Source organism: Myiozetetes cayanensis, unplaced genomic scaffold (assembly GCF_022539395.1).
Source record: "Myiozetetes cayanensis isolate MyiCay16 unplaced genomic scaffold, myiCay2020 scf20-37, whole genome shotgun sequence".
Lineage (NCBI taxonomy): Eukaryota > Metazoa > Chordata > Aves > Passeriformes > Tyrannidae > Myiozetetes > Myiozetetes cayanensis.
Window position 1 is genome coordinate 492,383 of NW_026087412.1, and position 14,888 is coordinate 507,270.

Sequence of the window (14,888 nt, forward strand, 5' to 3'; positions counted from 1 at the left end):
AAAAAAGGCAACCCCCCCCATATTTCCAAGTATGCTGGCTAAAGAGCTTTCTGGCTACCAAATAAATACTACTGTCCATGGCTATTATTGTTGGAAGGAAAGCCCAGAATGACTCTCTTGAAAACTCTTTTCACCCTTACAAACAATTATAGCAAGGCAGATCAGGAATCTGACTATCCAGAACAAGCCTGGGGGGATGTTTTCTTTGTTTTATGGAGAAGCAGCAATTTCCAGAGTGAAAACGCCGATCTTTGCCTTTCTCCAGCCTAAGCCCATTGTTTACGTTTGTAAATGAACTCTGTAAATCTGCTGCTGAGAAAAAGTTTAACTAAGAACACTGAATTTAACAGCAGGTTCAGGTGACTTAACTGTCTTTAGAGGTGTTCATTTCCTATTAGAATTAATTGACCCGTATAAGGGAACAGACTTGACATAATGACACAGTCTCTCAGCACGACCTGGGCTGCCGGCACTGTGCAGTGCTGAACTAGACCGACTGGGACAAGATCCCCCCAGCAAGAGGCTTTTTAAAACCCCCAGAGTTCTCCTGGCAGGTAGAAGATGGATGGGCTCCAGCTCCACCCACGAGCATAACAAGCACTCACTTACCGTCAGTGACGCCTGCAAACAGCAAAGTTCCACTATAAATGCCCGTGGAAAATGGACTTAATTTAATCCCCGGCCCTGCTGCTCTTCTCCTGCTGCCACTCATATCCGAGCCCAGCTCCCACAGCCTGCCCAAGCAGCCAAGCCTGTCCCAGAAAGAGGGTTGCTCTCCCTTCTGACTCTATTTGCTCCACTGGCAGAAGAAAATTCTGCTTTCACCACCTTTTATTCCTACTATACTCAGGAGAAATCCACAATTTCTTCTCCTGCCAGAGCGCCTCGGGAGCAGTCAAGGCAAGTGCCCTGTGGTGCTGTGACAACTGGACACACCGAGAGGATCGGCTTCCCAAGCGTTCCTCCACGACCTGTCCCGACAACACCAGAGCCAGGCACCCTGAGAGAGGGCAGATGCCTTCACTCCAAGGCAAACAGCTGGGCTCCCCAGGGAATACCCTGGCACTGCTACGGGACTGGGTGGGTGCAGCTGCCTGGAAAGGCACAGGAGAGGCAAAAGGAAGAGGTGCAGGCCATGCATCCATCCAAACAGCCAACAGTGTCAAAGGCCAACGACACCTCGGAGAAGCCTCTGGGACATCCCACCATCCAGGAGCACCGAGGGAGAGCCAACTCCGGGACTCACCATCTCTACCTGCTGCACGCCCCACCTGAACACGCGGAGCCCAAGGCCGCGTCGATGACACTCTTGCTGTGTTTTCATGCATCTGAGCATCTCCTCTCCAACTTACTCTGCAAGAAAAACCTGGTGCCACTTGTCCTGGGTGCCCACAGCAGCGCCCCGGGGACAGGATGAGAGCAGCTCTCCAGAGCTACCGGCACAGAGCTGGCGAGGCCAGAGGGTTCTTCCCACCATGTGGGTGCTCGGCAGCAAGGCACCCACCGCAGCTGTGGTGCCCATGCGACAGGGGGCACGTTGTGTCACATTCTGAACTGATGCGACCCATGCCTGTGACACATTTTCCGCTGTCACTCCCTCCCCGCGGGCCCCGGCGCTCCGGGGCTGTCCCGGCGGCCTCGCGCTCGCTCCTCCCGCCTCACCTTGAAGTCGCGGCTGTGCTGCGGGGTGTACTCCAGAGTCCAGAGCGCCCGCACCAGCTGCGCCAGCTGCTCCGTGACCTCGCCGGGCGCGGGCGGCGGCCCGTCGGCGGGGGGCGGCCCGCCGCGGAACTGCTCCAGCGCCAGGAACTCGGCGAAGAGCTCGGTGTTGCTGAGGCACTGCAGGATGGCGTTCATGAAGCAGGTGTTGCCGTGGTTGCGCAGCCCCGCCACGCCGGGCACGGCCTCGGAGCCGCCGGCGGGGCGCGGCGGGGGCTCGGGGCTGCGCGGCGGGCCCGGCGGGAAGCAGCTGCCCAGGCCGCCCGCCGCCTGCGGCGGGGGCAGGCGCGGGGCGAGCGCGCCGCGGGGCTCGGGCTCGCTGCTGTAGTGCGAGAGCGTGGAGAGGGTCTTCAGCACGCGGCTCATGAACCCGCCGAGCGACCGCCCAGAGGGCGCCGGGACGGCGGCCGGGGCCGAGCCCGCGCCACCGCCCGCCGCCCGCCCGCGGAAGAGCCGCTTGCTGAAGGAGCGCTTCTCCTTGGCGCTGCCGGCCGGCCCGGGGCTGCTCACCCGCGACATGGCGGCGCGGCGCAGCGCGCATCCCCGCTCGGCCCTCTCGGCTCTCGGCCCTCGGCCCGCCCGGCGCTCGGCCCGGAGCTCAGCCCGGCGGCGGCCGCCGCATCCCGCCGGGCCGGGTCGGGCCGCGGCTCCGCCGCCTCACGGCGCCGCCATGCAGCGGGCGGGGCGGGGCGCGGCGCCACGTGACCGCACCGCCACCTTAGCGACGGGCAGACGCCGCCGCAGCCCCGCCATCTTTGCTGCGGGCGCGGCGGGCACGGGGCGGGCGGGGCCGGGACGGACCGCACCCCACGGCCCCGCCCCAGGCCCCGCCCCTCGGGCCCCGCACGCGGTGCGGGAGCTTCGCCGCCTCCCGCGGGGCCCGCCCGGCCGTGCCCGCCCCGCCCGGCCCGCACAGACGCGCCTGGTCCCGCCGCTCCGCGCAGCCCCCGCGGCCGCCGTGGGGCGGCGCTGCGCGGCCGCCGAGGGGCGGGCGGCGGCGGCGGGGCGGGCCGGGGCGGGGCGGTGGCGGGAGTAGGTGTCGCGGCGGCCGCCCGCCGCCTCATCGGCAGCGGCGCCGGGGCCGGGAGCGCAGCATGGCCCCACCGGGCCCGGAGAGCGGACGAGGTGAGGCGCGGCGTCTCCGGGAACGGGCGCTCCGGGGATGAAACGGCGAGAGCGGGGAGGGATGCCGGGTGGCGGGGCCGCGCGGGATGGGACTCGCGATCGCGGGGTGGCGGGGCACGGATTAGGGAGGGCGCCTGTCCCGCCGCCGCCCCCTCAATGCCCGGTCCGCCCGCAGCGGCCGCCACGGCCCCTGGTAAGAAGATCACGGCGCGGCTGAAGCGGACGCTGCCGGTGCGGGGCCCGCAGGCGCCGACGCTGAGCGAGCTGATGCGCTGGTACTGCCTCAACACCAACACCCACGGCTGCCGCCGCATCGTGGTGTCCCGCGGCCGCCTGCGCCGCCTGCTCTGGATCCTGCTGACCCTCAGCGCTGTGGGGCTCATCCTCTGGCAGTGCGCGGAGCTCCTCATGAACTACTACAGCGCTTCGGTCTCCGTCACCGTCCAGTTCCAGAAGCTGCCCTTCCCTGCTGTCACCATCTGCAACATCAACCCCTACAAGTAAGACCCGGGGGGCTGGCAGGAGGACAAGGGGGGGAGTCACCGGCCAGGGCTCACAGTGAGTCCATCATCCCCCACCAGCCCAACACCAAACCCCTTCCCGGGCTTGTCCCAGTGCTGCTTGTCAGCATTTTCCCTCCGCAGCACCTTGAGTGTAGCATCCCCACTCAGTGTTGATGCACTTCAGACACGTGTGGGTTACACTCACGCCCCTCATCTGGCTTCTGAGCTCAGCTCGGTGCATTTCGGTTTCTGCTCCAGACAGCCCCTATCATCTCCTTGGTTCTCTTCAAATTGCCTTCTTTCCAGAACCAAAGTTTGATGATTACAAACAGTGTCATCTCCTGAAGACTAGAAAGGGCACATCTGTCATTCCTCTGTTGCCTCTTTCTTTCCTTATGGGATATTTTGACATTATCCATCAGCAGTACATTTTCTCCTGTCAAATCACACTTTATGCTGCTGTCTGTTCTGCTGCCAGCTCCCCACACCAGTCCCTGCAGGCCATCCAGCTCCCTAGTGTCTCTACACAGATGCAGAAGTCTTATTTCCACATGTTCTGCCTTCTTGGGCTTCCTAACACGAGGAGCTTGTGAGTCTTGGGAGGGCTTTCTCTGTATTTCAGTCTGTTCTGCTTCCTGTGGTCCTTGCTCTGAGATCTCTGCACAGACATAGCTGTGTCTGCCCTCACCAGTATAAGAGAGTGAGTGGTGTGAGACCTCCACAAGGAATTGTGTCCTGAGCCATGGGATCCACAGCGCAGCAGGCAGAGCGCTGTGGCTGGGCGGTGAGGTGGGACGGGGTGTCACTGTGTCACATTGTCTGCCATGCAGGTACAGTGCCATGAAAGAATATTTATCTGAATTGGACAAAGAGACAAAAAAAGCTTTGGAGACTTTCTACGGGTTTTCCGAGGGCAAGTCCAAGGTACGCCGGTCAGTGGATGATTGGAACAGCACAGGGAGTGACTTCTTCCAGCAGATCCCTCTGCTGAAGGTCGAGGACTTCTCTAGGACAGCAACTGACCTGCACAGTGGGCAGAAGAGGAAAATAGAGGGAAGTGTCTTTCACAAGGACTCGTCCATCGTGAACTCCGGCGATTCCAATGACATCATCGGCTTTCAGCTGGTGAGTGTCACTGTGCCCTGGCCAGCAAGTTCCCTGTGGGGCAACGAAGGGCTGTTTGGGGTCAGTGTCCCTCTGTCTGGTTTAACTGCCTGCTCAGGTGGCTTTATTGTGAACGGTATGAAGAGCACCCTGTCAGCTCTTCTGCCCAAGCCTCCGTGGCAGCTGCAGATTAACCTCCAACTCCCTGGGAGGGAAATACCTTCCTGAAGTATTTCCAAATAATTTAGTGCCTTCTGTGACCTTTCCTTTGGGCCTAAAACATTTGGTTATATCACTTAGCCCTGAATAAAAGGTCTTTGATGCCCGTTTGTGCCACTGTAACTTCTTACGTGATTATTTTTGTGGAAGAAAAACACTATCACACATACCTTGTAGAATCCATAATTTCATTCCATGTGAAACATTTTTCCCCCTTTTGTGCTTGTCAGTGTGACGCAAACAACAGCAGTGAGTGTGCCCTGTACACGTTCAGTTCGGGTGTTAATGCTATCCAGGAGTGGTACAAGCTGCATTACATGAACATCATGGCACAAATTCCCCTGGAGACTAAAGAAAAATTGAGTTATTCTGCTGATGACCTTCTACTGACATGTTTCTTTGATGGCCTATCTTGTGACAAAAGGTCAGTGCACAGAAAATTCCTGCCAGCTAACAGCTTATTTCCAAGTCCATGATATGTAGGAATGGAATATTTGGTATTTGCTGAATTCCAGCAAATGACTGCCATTGTTTAAATCAAAGCAAATATTTGCCTCTTCCTGAAATTAATTATGCTCTTTGATTTAATTTGTCTTAGTGTTCTGCTGTACACATTTCAGATAAACCTATATTTATCCTTGGCAGAATCAAATCTACCTGCTTGTGGTTGTGGCAGTGCAATTCCTATGTGTCCTGCTAGAAGGAGAGGCATCCCGGGGGAGCAGTTGTAGATGGGAATGATAGTGTGCCTGTAGATACTTGGCTGTCAGATGGGAGAGGGCTCTGTGTATCCCCCACTTCCTGCTAGTTCTGTGAATCCGCTTCCCCCACCTTTTCAGCCTCCATTCCCACATGAAAATCTCCTCAAATTTCCTTTTCCTGATCTATTGAAGCAGATCATAGTGCCACGTAGTTTCAAGATATTCAGAGACACGCACCTTTCAGCAAAATAAATTGCTTAGAAGGAAAGACCAAACTCCTCATGCAGTCCTGCTCTGTCTCTGCCAAAACCAAAGCCCAGATGTGCTGCTTTTCTCCCAGAGACAGAACTGCAGGTATCAGTGTCGCAATGTTCGATTTCTTCCAGGCACTTCACTCGTTTCCATCACCCTCTCCATGGCAACTGCTACACTTTCAACAGCGGTGAGAACGGGACCATCCTGAGCACCTCCACGGGTGGCAGCGAGTACGGTGAGTGGGGGCAGTTTGTGCACGTGTGTTGTTCCAGGGCAGTTTGTACAAGTGTGTTGTTCTGGGGCGGTTTGCAGAGGAACTGTTTGATAACAAGTGTTTCAGTGAACTGGATCCTGCTGGAGCATGAGAGGTTGTTGGCTGTAGATGTACAGGCTGATTGGGGAAATGCCTGTTTGAACTAGTGCAAACTCTTGCTTGAGAATACAGATAATATCATTGCATCACTAATGTTTTCCAGCTGAAATCACTGCTGCCCAGTTATATAACTTTTTTAAGTGAGTTTCAGCCACGTTCTCAGCAGGTTTTATTTGTTTGTTGTACTCGGGGCCACCGAGGGATGTTACTGGCTGCAGTTGTCTAAGACTGACCCAGCAGAGGCTGGGCTCGGCTGTTACAGTTCTACTTAAGGCTGGATAACATTAAATAAACCATGCTGCCCTCCCTGACGGGAAAACGCAGCTCTGGCTCCTGATATAACTGTTCTGCGCCTGTTGTCTCTGCGGTTCAGGATTGCAGGTTGTTCTGTACATTGACGAAGCAGACTACAACCCCTTCCTGGTGACGTCCACAGGAGCCAAGATCATTGTCCATGACCAAAATGAGTATCCCTTCATCGAAGACATCGGCACAGAAATTGAGACTGCAGCAGCCACCTCCATAGGGATGCACTTTGTGAGTGGAAGCAATCTCCTTTCCAGGTGTACCTTTGCCTTGGGAGAGCTGTAAATAGGAATTGATGGGGTGTTTGCAGGGAGCCAGCAGCTGGAAGGCTTCTAAATACCTCCCACTCAGCAGCTGAAGTGCCCTGAGGAAAATCCTGTGATAGCACTTTTCTGAACAAAAGAGGCCATGGGAAAATCAGGTCTTTATAAATGCAACAGCTCTTGGGATCTTGTTTGTTCTCCCTTTTCTCCCAGCCCTTGGCTTTCCGGGGGATTTTTGGTTTTGATTTCACAGCAAAATCCACAACCACAGAAATGTGCTGTCAAGTGCCTCGTTTGGCTTTAGCAGTGAGCAGTGAGTTTCATGCCACGCAGGTCCCAGGGTGGAGGACAGGGAGCTGTGGGTCCCCGCGCTGGCCTCGGTCCCTTTAACTGTTTTGTGGGTGCAGTCCTCATTTTGCTGGGTTTCTGCCTATCCCGGCTGTAAAAACACCCTCGTGGGCAGCAGCTCTGCCTTTGGCAGCATAGCTTACCTGCTGTTGGCAAGGGCAAGGAGGGCTGCAGCTCCCAATTTCCTCATTTGGCATAATTCAGACAAAGCATTTGACCCAAAGGGCTTCGTTCCTCAGCAGAGCAGTGAAAGCTGTGCCAGATCCCTTTTATCTGGATGGGCTGTTAAGTGAGCACTTCAGCTCTGCCTTTCTTCCTGATGGTCGGTTGGAGCATCAGCCATCCTGCTTATCTGGGTGTGCCGCATGGAGATAGGCCCTGCATTAGAAAAGACATAAGAGGACTGATGTTTTAAAATGTGCAAATATTTAACTGTCTTCCAGCTGTCTGGAAAACTGTGGCAGCAACTGCTTGGTCAAATGTGACTGGAAGGTTTGCAAACTAGGTCGGTGAGAGAAGTCTCACAAGACTGTTTCTTTTAACCATCACACCCTACCATCACTGCAGGCAAAGTCTCGATATTTAATGTAATATTTTCCTGGCACAGGTTTGGGCTATACATTGCTATAGTATAAAAAACAAGATCGAGCACATCTCAGTGTCTGTATTTAAGAGATTTGGCATGAGGAAGGGATCCAGTTGCATCCTGATGTGGCAGCCAGAATAGAAGCTGGTTACGATTTCTGGTCACAGAACAAAAGCTGGTGATCATGGTCCTTCCGGGAAAGGACAACTCCAGAGAGCCTGCCGAGGGGGCCTCACTATTGTCAGGACAGGTCTGCAATACTGAGTTGCTGGATCAGTCCTTGTACCCACATCAGGAACACAGAGGAGGGCATAGCACGTGTGTCACACATGGTGCTGCTTGTTGGGCTCCAAACACAGCATCAGTGTCTGAGTATCACTCCTGGGTTTCTACTGGGTACTAGGACTGCCCCCCCCCTCCAAAAATATTCCAAGATATTTGGAATGCAAACAAAGCATTGCTTGGTTGGAGTTACAGTGCTCTAGTTAAATATTTAATTTGGAAATTATTTCAGTACCTGAAGGTACAAGTAAGCTTTTGTAGGAGTGTAAGCCATGACAAAATAATTTTATACAAGGGATCGATCATCTGCAAGCTCCAGGAGCACACAGTGTCCAGGCACTACATGGTTTGTGGAAGTTAAAAGCATATTAAAAGCTGGTTTTGTTCAGTTTTAGAAATGATGCATTTCTAACACTGAAATCACATCTTTCCCTCCAAAGAGAGGTTTGACCATCTCTACAAGTGCTGACTTGCACTGTAGAGGCCCAGAGCCTTCTCTTGTCAGTTGTGACCTCAGGAACCTGAAGAGCTGCGATTAGTGTCTTAAAGGTAACCACCATTTCTCAGGTTCCTGTTAAATTGATCCTTTGTATAGACTTTTTAATTCTAATTTTAAACTCTGTGGAGAAAGACAGGTGAATGGATTCTTAAATGGATGTTTCTTGTGGTTTCAAGCCACCTTGTTGTAAAGTGGATAATTACTGCAGAAAGATAACAAGGGCTGAGGAAGGTGAGGCAGTCTGCAGGAAACAGGTGATGGAGCTGGAATTAGGTCTCAGGAATCTGGGGGCTCCCAGCCCTGGTTTCACAGACCTTGCAGGCACTGACTTCGCATTTCAGAGCTCTTTGCTCTGGGCAGAGTTTGCAGAACAGGAAAAGGCCTTAGCGTTCAAGAGGAAGGGTCAAAGCAGCACCTGGAAAAAGACCTGAAGGAGACACAAGCATTTCATTTAGAGTGGTTTCAGAGAGGTGCTGTCGAGCACTAGTGGAGCCTCAAGTGCTGTTTACCCACGGCACAGGAGCAGCCACTGCAACAACAGCTTGTCAAGGTGGGGGTCCTCACAGAAAACCACCCAAAACCCCCAGCTAACAACTCCCCTCCCTCAGAACACTAACATCCAGGGTGAAGGATGCACAGCCTCTAGGACTAGGAGAGAACATACGTATGAATTACTCTGCTTTGAAAAATCCTTCCTGCTATAATTATACCACCTCACATTCCTGCAGAAGGTTTTAAGGACGACAGCAGAAAATCCAGCCAGAGCAGTGTTTTTATGAATATTAGAAACAAAAGGAACTTGTTTTGACAAGGGATTGACTAATCGTTTTAGGTGGCAAAAGGTAAACATGCTGTTCAAAGCTGCCCCATCACTTACAGTTTCAGAATTGGGATGAAGTGCCACTGAATCCTTTGGTTTCTCTGCAAACTCAAAAAAACCAAGATTCATTCTTTTCTGGTTCTCAGACTCGGTCTCGCAAGCTGAGCAAACCCTACAGTGACTGCACGGAGACAGGAGCTGACATACCCGTGGAAAATCTCTATAACAAGAGCTACTCCCTCCAGGTAAATCCATTACACTTGGTTTTATCAGTTGCTTGAAAACTACCTGCATGAAAAGCTTTATAATATTCTGTGGTTCAGGACCCGAGATTGGGAGCAGTCCAGGTGCAGGGTGTCTGCTTTAACCACTGATGTAAAATGCCACAGCACTTCTTAAAATACAACTTTTATTCCTAAGTGGTTGCTATTTGAAGTTCCCTCAGGCACCCTGTTAGATAAAGAGAGAACATGAGCTCATTAGGCAATTTTCAAGCAATGTGAGACTGGAAAATATTGGCCAAGTAAAGGTTGCAGCTTAGTAACCCTTGAAGCCAGAAATTGTGACCTTTAGGACTCCAAGAATAACAGATACCATCTAATCAGTATCCAGATAGCAGGATGTTTGTTTACAGAGCAAGTTTCCACTAATTTTGCATGGTTTCTGTAATTGGGTCCGCTTGGAGAATGTCAGTTGTTCTGGCACTCTCCACTTGAAGAATTGTACTTACATTAGCTGCTGCCTGCTGCAAAGCCCAGGCCTAGCCTGGATTTGTATTTCATGGGCAATATGAACTCTGCTGTGATGTAGTAAGATCATACAGACATTATCTCAGGTTTTTAAGAACAGTACTTCACCAAAACTCAGGGCTCATGAGGGCTGGGACCAAAAGGCTTGACTGAGATTTCAAAGAGAAGTTCAGTTCCTGCATGCCCCAGTGTTCTAGCACAAACCACAGCTCTGCTGCCATATTAATCCTCACAGCTTCAGGTCTCTCAGTAGGCACCATCAGAGTTTGGTGGAAGCTGTGGACATTTTCTCCTGTGAGTCACTTCCCGCACACACCTAGTTGGTGATTCATGGGCAATGTGCCGTGGCAGGCCAAAAACCTTCTCCTTGACTCTGGAAAGAGCAACTGCAACAGTGAAGCTTTTGGTGGTTGTAGGGGAAGCGGGGGCATTCACAGAACCCCATATATATATATAATCCTCAGAGAGAATTGTATTCTTAATCTCTTGCACTAGAGTCTCAACCCTCCATGGCACTTTCTGCCTGTGTTTGTATTCACTCACAGCAGAGCCTGAAGGTCCTGGGAAATGGGATTCCCATTGTACTGCTGCTCTCATAAGCAGAATGTTTTTAGGTGCAGAGGAGCCTGGACGTTGGTGCTGCCTCTTAGCCCCCAGCTCTGTTTTTTCTCCCCAGATCTGCCTGCACTCCTGCTTCCAGAAGGCCATGGTGGACTCGTGTGGCTGTGCCCAGTATGCACAGCCCTTGCCTGTGGGGGCCGAGTACTGCAACTACAAGAAGAACCCAAACTGGAGTGCGTATTGAAACCCCTCCACACTGCAGCTGCCTCAGTGCCCACTGCCAGCCATGTCCTCTGCAGCACCAACCCTGTCACACAGCCCTCTGCATGCCCAGCACCCCAAGTGTCCCCATCAGAGAGCCCCCTGCACCCCTCTATACCCCCCAGCACACAGCCCCCTGCACCCTCCAGTGTGCTGGGACGAGGCAAATCTGCCTTAACCCGCTTAAGCTCCCACACCCAGAGCCAGAAGTACCTCCCTTGTTCGCCCTGACTGGTTTGTGACACTTGGCCTGATGGCTTGTCACCTGTGCCTACCACAGAACAGTCGAGTGAAGGGCTTGACCAGGTGAGGCAGTTCATAGCATGAGCCACTTTTCAGAGTATATTTCTAGGGTAAATTATTTTATCCCCACCATCGCCTAGGTCACCTACACCCCAGATGCTGCACTCCAACCCAGGTAGCAGGAGACCTTTGCTTTTCTTTCTGGCTTCTCACACCTGTCCCACTCCCTCCCTGCAGTGTACTGCTACTACAGACTGCACGAGAAGTTCGTGAAGGAGCAGCTGGGCTGCCAGCAGATCTGCAAAGACGCCTGCAGGTGAGTCTTGGCCACGACCAGAGGTAAAGCACTGAGTGTGCATGGGAGTTGAAGCTCACAACTGATATCCTGCCTCTCTCTGCAGCTTCAAGGAGTGGGCGCTTACCACCAGCATTGCCCAGTGGCCATCCACCGTGTCAGAGGTCAGTCCCCAGTTGTGCTCCCCTGGGACAGCAGCCTGGCACAAGGCACTAAGCAAGGTTCAGCACAGAAGCAGAAGGCCCTGGGGTAGTCCTCAGCACTCAAGGATGCTGCTTCCAGAGGCCAGTCTGTATTGTCCAAGTCAGGGCTTCCCCTCCAAGAGTTCACCATTAAACTGAAATTTGGCTTGTAGTCTGGGAGATCCCCTTTGGGACAGCTGACCTGTCACACCCTCAGTTTCGGCACCCACACTGGCCAGAGGAGGCATAAAGCATCACTCCCTTCTCAGGGGATCTCTGCACAAGCACACAAAGCTACAGCAACATTTTCTGTCTGTTCTCCAGGACTGGATGCTTCGAGTTCTCTCCTGGGACAAAGGGCAAAAACTCAACAAGAAACTGAACAAGTAAGTCCCCCTGTGAGTTCTTGCCTTGCACCTCCAGCTCTGATACAATCTCGGCAGCCCTAATGATGGCAATTGGGGAAAAAGCTCCCTTGGAGCAGCCCAGCCCTACTGGTCCAACTGGTTATTTGCATAGTTTTTCAGTATGTTTCATGTTATTGTTTTACTAAACCCTCTGCCTGCCTCCTGCTTCCCTCAGGACAGACCTTGCCAACCTCATGGTGTTTTACAAGGACCTGAACGAGAGATTCATTTCGGAGAATCCTGCCAACACAGTAAGTGAGCACAGCTGATCCCTGCTCAGCCTTGGGGAGACACAGCACTTCCTCCCATGCAGGGGAGCAGTCCCACCCAGGCAGGGGCAGGAAGCTATCTTGGAGATGCGCCTTGGGGCTGGTCCTGCCCTGTGAAGCCCCTATCTGGGGCCGTGTCTCTGCCTGTCTGACCACATCTGGCTGCACTGGGGCAGCCCATGGGCTGCCTTCAGTAAGCCCAATTCTGAGCTCCTCCTGAAGCAGAGAGAATGACGCAGGCAGTAGAGTTTGGCCCACTGCATTTGGGAACACTCGGCACGCCCCGGCTCGGGGCACTGTAACAGCGCCATAAACACGTGCCCACCGCAGCCCGTCACCTTGTGCTCTCTGCTCTTCCAGCTTGTCATTCTCCTGTCCAACTTCGGGGGCCAGCTGGGCCTCTGGATGAGCTGCTCGGTCGTCTGCGTCATCGAGATCATCGAGGTCTTCTTCATCGACTCGCTCTCCATCGTCATGCGGCGCCAGTGGCAGAAGGCAAAGAAGTGGTGGAACAACCGCAAGCGGGCCGGGCCGGGGAAGCCTCCGCAGGCCAGTGACGTGGAGAGGCAGGGCCACGACAACCCCGTGTGCATCGACGAGGACCTGCCCACCTTCAACACTGCCCTGCGCCTGCCGCTGCCCCAGGACAGCCCCCTGCCCAGGACTCCCCCCCCCAACTACAGCACTTTGCGGCTTGAGACGGCCTTCACAGAGCAGCTGCCCGACACACTGGAGCTCAGCCGGCACTGACGCTGGTCACCCACCCACCCAGGGGCCCGAGGAGGTGGGTGCTGGACCAAAGGTCAAAGGCGTGGATCCAAACAAGCACTGAAGGGCTGCTGGGTCAGACCCTTAATTCAGGGATTGAACTGGCAGTCAAAGCCGCGCTGAGCAAAGCTCAGGCACAAAAACCAAGGGCTCAGAGACATTAGGAGCTTCAAGCAACATCAGTTCTCAAATTAATGATGGCAGAAGATGGCTGGAGCAGGATGTGGTGCTGGGCTGGGATGTCTCACCAGGCAGAGGTACACATTAGCCACCAACTGCACACACCCCATTGCACATGAGCAGGAATTGCTCCATAGCAGATTGATACTACATTGAGGATTAATGCTAATTACTCTCTGCTGTGTGGCTGGACTTGTAGCAAAAACCCCAGGCTGTCAGGAATGCAGCATGGCATTTGTTGGAAGAGGCATGACAGAGGCTTGGGAAGAGCACAAAACAGATACAAGGAGAGCTCTCACTTGAATTTTCATTAGAAACCTGTTTCCAATGATAGCCTGAGGAGCTCTTTATTCTGAGGTGAAGAGCCAGGATAGCCAGAGATGGGGTTGTAGAACAAGTTATTTCACAGCTGGGGTAGGAGAGCCTGAGTCATCCCCAAAGAATCATCTGAAAGGGCACAAAATCCAATTCAGAGCACAGTAATGAAGTGCATCCTCTGCAAGCTTGTTCCGTTCCACATCACTCAGCCAGCCCTTAAACATTACTTCCAAGGAGCTTATTAAGTGACTTCCCAGAAGCCTCACGGAGAGCTGGCTGCTCTTTTCCTGCTCAACCCCAGGCAAGGACTTCCTCCTGCAGCCACCCAGTTCCCCACCTGCTTGCCCTGGAGCTGGCAGTGCCTGGGGGATGACAGAGCCAGGCAGGGCTGCAGTGGCAGCCGGCAGATGCCTCACCCCACCTTGCCCCACCTGTGCAGATCCACAGAGCAGCATCAGCACCCACATTTCATCTTCTGTGCTCCAAGCCCTGCTCTCCCCCGTGGCACAGGCAGGCCAGGGCTCACACAGGGACCTCAGGCCCCTGGGCACGGTGGCAGTGCCCTTCCCCTGGCTCCCAGTGCTGCACCTGGCTCCTTCTGCCACAGCCAACCCTCCACTGCCTACAACATGCTGTGTGGATGCTGAGGATGAGCATAACCTACTGCACAGTGGCTGCTGGGGGTCTGCAGAGCCAGAGCGATTCAGAGTGTGTGAGGGGGTGTGAGTGTAAGAGTCTCCTTTCCTTTCTCTATGACTTTATTTTATATAGGACTGTGAGAATCCAGGAAGGTTCTTTAATGTGCAATAAAACCTATTTTAACTGAATTATTTAAATAGATGATATACTGAAGAAATAAAGATATATTTTTTTGTAACTGCTCTGTCTTAGTTTTAAATCAGCACTCTATGAATTACCTCCACGCAGGCATCCCAAGAGCCAGTAGGACTTTTCTGTGCCTGCCGCAGGGCTGTGGGTGCTCAGCAGTGCTGAGCTCCCTGGCCAAGCACCCCCAGCCCTTTGACAGAAATGGGATGGGGGGATGCTGCAGGACCTGGCTTGGGATCAGGCAGGAGAGACCAGGGGGTACAAGCAGAAGCACAGCAAAAACACCTTTTAGAAAACAGCATTAACCAGCAAGGGACCAAAGAGCCGGGAACCTCAGGTGTCCCCAGACAGCTCTACTCCTCGAGGAGTCCTTTGGAGACCACAGGAGAAGAGGCAACCAGCTGTGCTGTGCCTCAGGCCCTGCTCCAGGACTCAGTGACATGCCTAGGGTGAACTGTGGTGTGTCCCCATCACCTCTAACAGCATCAAATACCAACACTCATCACACCAGCCTTGCCCCATGGGCAACAGTGGCAGAACAGACTTAGGGGAGAATGAAGCAGCCCAAGGAGCCCCACACTCCAGTGCTACCCTCCCTTGGAGTATCCCCATTATAGTGGTGGGAATAACAGCAAAGTCCAGAGCTAAGGAACACCTGACCACACGCTCCTTCCTTACCAGCTTCGTGGTGCTGACACAGGAGCTGCTTTGGCTCATTTACACC

At 53.6% G+C, this 14,888-nt stretch overlaps 2 protein-coding genes across 7 annotated transcripts in view; one reads left to right on the forward strand and one right to left on the reverse strand.

The window, feature by feature from the left end:
- Positions 1–2,285, reverse strand: part of USP31 (ubiquitin specific peptidase 31) — a 34,068-nt gene extending 31,783 nt beyond the window's left edge. For all 6 annotated transcript variants that reach the window (XR_007629178.1, XR_007629177.1, XR_007629176.1 and 3 more), the window contains exon 1: positions 1,663–2,285. Coding sequence is in view for 1 of the 6 variants with exons in the window: in XM_050317242.1 (XP_050173199.1) it covers positions 1,663–2,238 (576 nt within the window). In the remaining 5 variants the exon portion in view is untranslated. The remainder of the gene's footprint in view (positions 1–1,662) is intronic.
- A 453-nt stretch (positions 2,286–2,738) lies between these two features.
- SCNN1G (sodium channel epithelial 1 subunit gamma) lies at positions 2,739–14,183 on the forward strand. Its single transcript, XM_050317511.1, has 13 exons — positions 2,739–2,844; positions 3,020–3,344; positions 4,178–4,472; positions 4,901–5,094; positions 5,758–5,861; positions 6,373–6,536; positions 9,250–9,348; positions 10,529–10,646; positions 11,155–11,233; positions 11,319–11,376; positions 11,719–11,780; positions 11,977–12,052; positions 12,431–14,183. Exons 1-13 carry the CDS (start codon positions 2,814–2,816, stop codon positions 12,818–12,820), a joined length of 1,995 nt encoding a protein of 664 aa, XP_050173468.1. The 5' UTR covers positions 2,739–2,813; the 3' UTR covers positions 12,821–14,183.
- Positions 14,184–14,888: the final 705 nt, after the last annotated feature.